This window comes from Alosa sapidissima, chromosome 6 (assembly GCF_018492685.1).
Source record: "Alosa sapidissima isolate fAloSap1 chromosome 6, fAloSap1.pri, whole genome shotgun sequence".
Classification (NCBI taxonomy): domain Eukaryota; kingdom Metazoa; phylum Chordata; class Actinopteri; order Clupeiformes; family Clupeidae; genus Alosa; species Alosa sapidissima.
Window position 1 is genome coordinate 35186558 of NC_055962.1, and position 9115 is coordinate 35195672.

Consider the following 9115-nt stretch of genomic DNA (forward strand, 5'->3'; position numbering starts at 1 on the left):
ACCCCCTAGAGCCCCTTCTCACTGCTTTGACCCCCACCCCTCGTCTCTTGTCCTTAGCCACAGTGTGAAGCTTGCTTTTTCTGCCTCCTCAGCAAGGGCGTTAGATGTCCTGCGAAGCTTCTCCTCAGAAAGGCCCACATCCTGGAGCAGTCTGGTGAAAGCCCTGGCAGCCTACTCCCACAGGGTAGATGTGAGCTGCCCATCCTGCTTCGCTGCACTCCGTCACCAGCTCTGCCTACTTTTCCCTCTTTTGCGCCTGTAAGCAGCAGACATTCCCTCCTCCCAGGGGACAGTCAGCTCTGTGAGCAAGACAGATTTGGCAGACAGGGACCAAAGTACGATGTCCGGGCGGAGAGATGTGGTGGTGATTTTGGTGGGGAATCGCAGCTGTTTGCTGTGCTGCAGACCCCTGTAGAGGGCTTACTGTGCCTCATTTGATTACTTAAGCTTGAATTAGATCTAAGGCATGCATTTTAATTAGGCTGTGTTCGTTCCAAGGCAAACTAACAAGGGCAAGCAAGAGTTTACCACAGAAAAGTGGGAGACAAAAATCAAATATTAAGTACCAATAGAGTTTGAAAGTAAGTTGGAAAGCCACTGCTTCATCATGTGAGGTCTAGTCTAGTCTAGTCTAGTCTAGTCCATCATGCTGGGCATGCTGAAGTGAAGACACTCACACAAGGCTTCTGTGCAGTTGATGTTTGGAAACTGGCAAAGGTACTAAGCAAGTACATTTAGGCTGGGTCCAAAACAGAAAATCCTGCCTTCTAAGATAGCATTTGGTGGCAACGAGGCATGTCCAAAACAAATATTACTATAAAATGCTCCCACTGATTAAAGTCTGCTGTCTATCCTGGAAACGGCGTTCTGTGTTGCTGTCTAATTAGGCCGTCTGAAACAAAGTTCATAGCTGCTACTTTGTTGCTTGTTACAGCAAGGGACTCGTTAGACAGTTGAAGGCATTGAGGCAGCAGGCTATGGCCTTCCGTTTCGGACACAGCCTTAGTGTTTCTTTTTAATGAGTTTTAAATAACATCCTCAAAATCAATTTGATGACACTAGTCATTCTCTCCATGCCTTCATTTTCTCTGTCTCTGCTACATCCTGCTGGCAAAGGAAAAATGAAATATTGTGTATATTAAGTGTAAGCTAACCCCCCCCCCAAGACTCACTTTTATCGATTTGTGTCTGTCTAGACATGGAGTTGTAACATTAGATATTTCTTTGCTGGGTGCGGTCAGGGAGCGGAGATTGTGCCACAGCTGGGAAATGAATATCTCCACCACAGAGGTCAGAAATGAGCCCGACCACCAATCTCCTGTGGAAGCTGTGAAGGTGTCTTTGTAAACAGCGTCTGTTTGGAGGTGGTCCACTTGCAGTGTACGGCTTATCTGTGACGCGGAAAATGCTTTGCTGCAGCCTTAAACGTGAGCTTTACTTGTATGCAGCAGAGTCCCAGCTGTAGCTCTGCTGCCACTGCTGGGGGCAGGTCTACTGGTGCTGACCTATAGGGGAGGGGAGGCGTGAGGTCGGGGGTCGCGGTTGCTCGAGGGGGAGACTGTCCCTCCTGTACAGTGGGACACGTGAGATGCAGCAGTCCCCGAGTGCCGCGGTCCGGCTCTTGCACCACGGCCAGAGATGGATGTGGATTGGCAGCTGTTGCCATAGGAGCGGGTGGGGCCTGGAAGCAGCCCGCCCTGTCTGTTTGTGGTGGGATGTGTGAAGAGGCCAGCTATGACAGACGACCAGCGTTATTTGTGGTTCTCACTACAAATAGATCTGGAGAAGGCAGTCATGCAAGCACCAACATAGTCTCTGTTCTCAGCCTTTACTGTAGGTATGTACAGTGCATCCTGGGTCTCCTCTTTCTTTTTATTTACTTTAAATGGAGTCTCCAGGGTGGTGGCCATTCACCAAAAGGCCAGATGCTCTTCAGTCTGTGGCATATTTTCTCACACCACCCACCACATCACTTGTTTTTTTTCTTACTACGCTCTTATCTGTCTGCTCTCAAGAGATCAGCCTCCCACAGCCCCCGAGGTACTTCATCTGTCTAGAAATCTCTTTGTCTTCCGCACCGTGGAGGTGTCCTTTTCTTCTCCTTATCGCTCTCTCCTATCTTTTCCTGACAGTATGCCTTACTCTGCTGGTCACACTGACACATAGTCCTGTGTGCTGATTGGTGAATGACACATAGTCCTGTGTGCTGATTGGTGAATGACACATAGTCCTGTGTGCTGATTGGTGAATGGTTTTGGGAATCTCTGTCCTTTCTCTCTCCTCAGTCCTTTCCTCTTTGTCTCTTTCACCCTGTCCTTTCTCTCCCCTCAGTCCTTTCCTCTTTGTCTCTTTCACCCTGTCCTTTCTCTCTCCTCAGTCCTTTCCTCTTTGTCTCTTTCACCCTGTCCTTTCTCTCCCCTCAGTCCTTTCCTCTTTGTCTCTTTCACCCTGTCCTTTCTCTCCCCTCAGTCCTTTCCTCTTTGTCTCTTTCACCCTGTCCTGTCTCTCCCCTCTGCTGCTTATACACCCAGCAGGTGTATTGCTGTTGCAATAACAGCAAGCAAGCAGCCGGAAGACATTTATCTCCGTTTCTGTGTACTTACCATAGCCTGTCTATGGTACCGACAAGCGAGGAGCTCTGTCAACACACCCGCTGTTTGAGGTTGCGGAAGTTGTTTGCCTCGGCCAAAGACTCGGCTGCCGGAGCTTTGAACATGACCTTTACATTAAAGAAGAATTGTGTTTTTATTCATTTGATTCGTTTGGCTTATTTGCTTATTCATTGTTTTTAACGCTGGTTTGTTTAATAGACCTAAGGCCGTTATATACTGACTATATACTATACGTATGATACAATACGCTCAGTATAGCCAGTATGTTGAGGGTGTTTTGTCGTATTGAATAAGAGCTGTTGTGAGTCAGCTGTTCAAATAGGATTTATGTAGTTTAATTAGTTTGGATTTAGGGGTTTTCATTAGAGGACATGGACTTCTACTGTGCATTACATCCTATAACCTCACATTGATTATGGATGAGGCCGTTAAGTTAGGCCAGCCTTGTGGATTGTTATGGAACAGCGCATGGGGCACCTTCTGGTTATTCATGTCTGAGTCAGTAATCATGAGGCGGTGTGTGTGGCAGAGCAGCAGCACGCAGCCTCCAGTGTCCCTCTCCCACAGCATCTGACCCCCCCCCCCACACTCCTTTCACAATTTTTAGCCTTTCATAGCCCCTCTGGATTGCATTAAAAAGTCAGGTCCTCATTAAAGAACTGTCTCTCTCGCTCTCTCTTTCTTTTTTCTTTTTCTCTCTTTCTCTCTCTATCTCTCTCTCTTTCTCTCTCTCTTCCTCTGCTTCTCCCCTCTGTCCTGAAGTCTCTTGACAGTCTCACAGTCCGGGCCCAATCTAGCAGATGATTAAATCTCATTCAGAGTGCAGTTGATTATCTTGAGCTCTGGGTGGTGACAGTCTTGTGGGATGTGTGGATGGGTAAGCTATCTCACTGATCAGCCAGAAAAAAGAGGGTCCTTCTGAGGGATCGTCAAGGAACTGTGCCGTCGGAGAGCCGCTGAATGATTGATTTTGACAACCACTGATTTCAGAGTACTGAAAAACAAAACAGGCTTTCCTAATGAGTGCAACTTTTTTATGCCACAGCACATACACTTGACATCTTGACATATCTTACAATTTAATATTTTCAAATAATCAGCTTCAGAAGGTCTAGGCCTACATTATCTTAAATGTTAGTGTGTCAAATGCTGATTGAGCACTCACATAGTAAAGGATGGATCATACAGTCATTCACTGTGATTATGAGGTCATTTATAGTGTTTAAAGCTAGTTATTCCACTGCTTGGTTGAATTTCCCATTGTCCTGCATTATTTAGAACGTGCATTAACCGTATGTTATTTGCACACCTATGAAGTAGATCCAATTTGATGGCCGTATCACATATTAATTATTAATTATTAATAGGTTCATCAGAATCCTGGGATATGCCCACTTGACAACGGGAGAGACGGAACTAACAACTGGCCTTTGGCCGTATCAACCATCCATTTTGAACTAGTAACGGCAGTTTGTCCTGCAAGTTGAGAAATAGTTGATATGCAAGTTGATATGTGTCGGAAAGAAGTACTGTAGTTCTAAAAACAAGACAGTTTTAGTGATTAAAAAGTTTAAATTATAACAGGAAATGAACACAACGCCTGTGGCAACAGTGGAATATGCGGGATAATGCACTCCACGGCGCGATAATGCACTCCACGTTGCGTTAATGGCCCTTTACTGCACGTCAGGGCCGTTTTACTATCTCAAACGTGCATTAATTTCTGTGAACCGAAAGGCGTGTCGTCCATTGTCCCTTACTTGATGTCTACTAAGTTCGGGATGGTTCTGAGCCAATTGGAAAAATTAATGAGGCCCTTGCAGAATTCTGCCATCAGTGTAGTTAAACTAGACGTCCCTTTACACCTACTTTTTCTGTCTCTACTGTGTTGAATCATGTAGTACTAACATCATGAAAGGAGCCAAGTTCTTGAAAGCCAACTAAGTTCTTTTAATAAAAGCTAAACAACTTTCTCACTCACAGTAGTTTGGGCATACCGATTACCGTATTTTCCGGACTATAAGTCGTACTTTTTCTAGTTTGGCTGGTCAGGTGCGCAGGAAACTGGCGTAGGAAACTGGCGCAACATTCTCACTGCTCGTGGAGCCGTCCGTTTGTCTTTTTCTTTCTTCTCTTTTTTTTTGCGACTTATATATGAAAAAAATATATAATTGAACATGTTTTTAAATGTTAATTTATATTAACTGACATGAACCCTACGTGAAACGCGCTGAAACACACGTGCATACCTAAATCGTCAAATTATGGCCGGGATTCTATTTATAGCCGGGCCTCAGATTTGGACAAATAAAAGCCAGTATAATTTTATTTCAATTTAACTCATAAAAGAGCTCTTCCTAATATTTTATATTGTTGGTTGGTATTGTTGCCAATGAAAAGTCATTGTCTACACCATGAGTCTCCAACACGTTGCTCTCATTGCTCTCAAGCTACCAGTCGCATGCCGCCCCCTTCTGAGCTAGAGGCTGAAGCAGTAACCTACATTTAAACACAATTGTTGCTGCCAGGCATCAGCCTATGAATTTTATAAAAAGTAAATCATGCATAATTTATAATAAAATAACTACATTTAGGTTATCTTAGACCTCTTTGGCTATACGGAATAAGGTTTCCCTTGCAGCACAGCACACGTATGAATGAATGCAAGCACGGATACCTTATCTCGCAATAAGTGGATGGCAATCGAAATCCCGACACTACATGAAACTTAATAGTAAGCCATTAAATACCCCACAGATTTCAGTGGTCATCAGTCCCAATATTTAGCAATATAATCAAACAGTCCAAACGTAAATTAAATCTCAAATTGAACATCTGCTTTTGATGGCCTACCCATGCCGCTCCAAACGAAAAGTAGGCCTATGTCTCACAATAAAATGCAAGAAATAAAGGACTATATAGCTGACTCGAATACAAGCCATGGCCAAATAAAGGTGCTGTGCTTTGCGCAGCCTAAATTTGAGGATTTACGAGTCTCCTAAACATTCCTCACCCGTTATCAGACAAGCATGAAAACATTTGAAAACAAAACTCACTGCCATGTAATATTTGCAATTAGCTTTGCTTTACAATTAGCGTCGGGCCCTTGTCAGCAGCCTTCAGCTTGCCTCTTGCCACTATTCACTCATTCGTCTTCAGTAACATTCCCTGTAGAATTCTCAATATTTTTGGCCTCAATGTGTCCAGTTACATAGTCTGTCTGTTCTTGGTCTTGGATTTTGTGAAATATATTTCTAAATATCACCTGCTTGCAGCAGCTTCGGTCTGCACTTCCTTTTAAAACAGCATCGTTTCTCTCTCCAGCATTTAATCTGCTGCCGACTTGTCTCTCCACATCGTCCAAAATGCTTGATTGCATTGCATTCTCCACATTTTTAGCTAAATTCAGCATTTTTGTTCAGTCGGGCCTATAGGCCTATCGCCTGCTTGCTTCGGTCACCTCCTTTTAATACTGCATCTTTTTCTCTCTTGTGAGCATTTAATCTGCTGCCAGCTTCTGACTCCACATCGCCCAAAATGCTTGATTGCATTGTATTCTCCACATTTTAGATACATTTTGGTCTACCACATGGCATTTTCTTTCAGTGGATCTTTTGCTTTGCAATTACCTTCCTGCCCTCCTCTTGGCTGCCTTCACTCCTTCGTCTTCATTAACATGAATCTTTTTGGCCTCAATAATCCATTGACATAGTCTCTGTTTTTGGTTTTGGATTTTGTGAAATACATTTCTAAATAAATGCGACTTATAGTCCGGTGCGACTTATATATGTTTTTTTCCTGCTCATGACACATTTTTTGACTGATGCGACTTATACTCAGGAGCGACTTATAGTCCGGAAAATACGGTACTTGGATTTGTAAACTATTGTCCTTTGAGGCAATTTTTACATCCAATTTTTTCATCAAGTGTGGGCAAGTATTAGGTAATATCACCTTGGCAGACTTTGAAATATGTTTGTTTGAGGATATTGTACATTATCAGGCACAAGAAGAAGAAGAAGAAGATGAATTCAGTTCCTTCCCTTTCTGTTTGTGAGAATTTCATGGTTCACGTTGTCCGTTTGTTGTGGTGGTGGAACTGCTTGTCTCCTCAGGATGGATGGTCATGTTGCTAATACCATTAGAAGACTATGCTGTCGTATTTTAACAAAGATAAATGTCTGTAAGGATACAGAACCCCACCATCACTAGTTTAAGACTACAAAACTACAGATTTACATTGGACCTTATAGTAGAGCCTTGTGGCTTCATCCCTTATCAACAACAAGACTAAATCCCAAGCATCTGTATTTTTCCCTCAAAATGCCTTTCTTCATTGGTGAAATTCACATTGCTTTTCATGGTCGGATCCACATTCAAGCACCTGCATTTTAAAACGAGTTATCTGTCATTTTATTTGATACAGCATCTAAAATATGCTTGAGATCCATGCTAATGCTAAAAATAACATGCTCGGCATACAACCCCTTTTATAGCGTCTGCTATATGGCTGTAGCCCAGAGAGCGCATGAGTGATCTCCCACAGTCAGGAGCAGTTGGGTGACGTTTCTGTCACATCGAGTCACTCAGTTCTGTAAAGCACGGTGGGAGAGGGCCGCACATGTCACAGCCACCTGCTTGTCCACACACACACACACACACACAGAGACACTCACACACAGACCAGCGCACCACCACAAACTGTAGACTGCAAACACTACAAATACTTGAAGCGGTGTCACCATGGTCTCTCCTGTTTTGGAATTGCATTGCATAGGCAGCCTCACCAGGGATTTTACCTTTCATTGCCCTTTGCTACAAAATAAAGGTGTCGTGTTGTAAATTAATGTGTAGTTGCATAAGGGCGGCAGTGTTGTTGCTGCTGGTACAGTCTACCCCCCCCCCCCCCCCCCCCATCATGCCCGTGGATCCGGAGCCTATTAAAAATGCAGAAGATGTAGCTTCTACATGACGCTCACCAAGTTATTCATTACCCCTGAAGATGCTCATAAAATGGATCCCCGCCACTGCTAGCCGCCTCTCTGTCGGTTTTCAGCACAGGTGGACTGATCAGATATTAACGAAGGAGCCCTCTGGTGCCCTTTAGCAGGTTATTTCATAAGTCATGTGTTATTTCATTCAAGTCATGAACTCCAGTGTTCAAGTCCGAGTCGTAGGAACATGGCGTGATGTATGACATGAAGCAGTAACACTCCATTGCACTAATATTAATACTAAAAATAATTTAGATGTTAAAATCCTATACCAAATAATATTCTAATGACGTATTACAATTATAGCCTAATGTGTGCATGTTTGTGTGCATATGTGTGTGGGTGTGTGTGTGTGTGTGCGCCTCTCTATTTCAGGAAACGGCGAGTGGGAGGGCGGCGCGGCTGGAGGTGGGACGCTACGAGAACTCCTTCTACCTCCTCTGGGTCCTGGAGCAGGTCCTGAGGGATGCAGGCGCCCCGGAGCTCAGGGAGGCCCAGGCCCAGCTGGAGAGGCAGGTGCTGCGTCTGGCTGACGAGTACCCACTCTTCAGCCTCTACCTGTGGAGAATCGGAGCCCTGCTCAAGCCGGAGGTCTCCACATGAAAGACGTCAAAGCCTGCCGTGGACTGATGCCAGGTACCACCTACGTTCCATTACTCTTCAGACCAAAGGACTGATCAACAGACTGATGCATGTTTGCTGATATGGCCAGATTATCAAGCAAGGGTGCCAGTTGACATATCAGATTATAGAGTTTGATGCAGTTTGTTTGGGAGGCCCAGTCTTCCCTACAATTGTGTGTTGACAGACTGTGCTTTTACAGTGGAGATAACTCGGTCAGCTAGTGTGGAGCACTTTGGTAAACAGTCCTAAGTGTCTTTGTAAGAGAATACATTTGCAGCAATTGTCATACAGAACATGCATGCATGCTCCTTGATCAATTGTTTGTTTGTTTGTTTTTTCATTTTGTCAAACCAGTAATCAGACAACCAGCCAGGTTGAACTAGATATTTGTATTTTAAATAGATTGCATTTCCTTTGGAATAAATGCTTCCTTTTTACATTTTTAGATGTATTAGTTCTTATCAAAATGATGTGCCTTTATCTATTGTTGATTTGCAAATATACAGTGCATTCAGGAAGTAATCAGACCTTTTCACTTTTCATCTCATAATTTTCATTAGGGTCACTTGGTAAACCTCATTACATTTTTTTTCCCATTCAAATGCAGACATTCTGCCTCCTGAAAAAAAAAGATTACTTGCCAATCAGCTGTCAATGAAATGAGTTTCACTGCGGTCTAATATCATGTTATCATGGGACTTTTCACGTAGCAGTCTAATAAGGGAAAACGATGCTTAAAAGAAGCTTGAGTTGAGCACCCAACCAAGTTCATAGGCCAGCAGTTAGCTACAGAGCAGTAGCCTTGTTCTCCAGCATCCAGGTCTGGCTGCCTGTGCCTTTCCTCTGTGGCCTCCAGTGGGAGGTTCTGGCATTTATGGCTGACAT

At 43.9% G+C, this 9115-nt stretch overlaps 1 protein-coding gene across 2 annotated transcripts in view; it reads left to right on the plus strand.

Moving 5' to 3' along the window:
* The window catches only part of mei4 (meiosis-specific, MEI4 homolog (S. cerevisiae)), a 44551-nt gene extending 35884 nt beyond the window's left edge, over window positions 1-8667 (plus strand). For both annotated transcript variants that reach the window (XM_042095371.1, XM_042095372.1), the window contains one exon: window positions 7982-8667. In XM_042095371.1, coding sequence (XP_041951305.1) covers window positions 7982-8209 — 228 coding nt within the window. In that variant the 3' untranslated portion in view covers window positions 8210-8667. The remainder of the gene's footprint in view (window positions 1-7981) is intronic.
* Window positions 8668-9115: the final 448 nt, after the last annotated feature.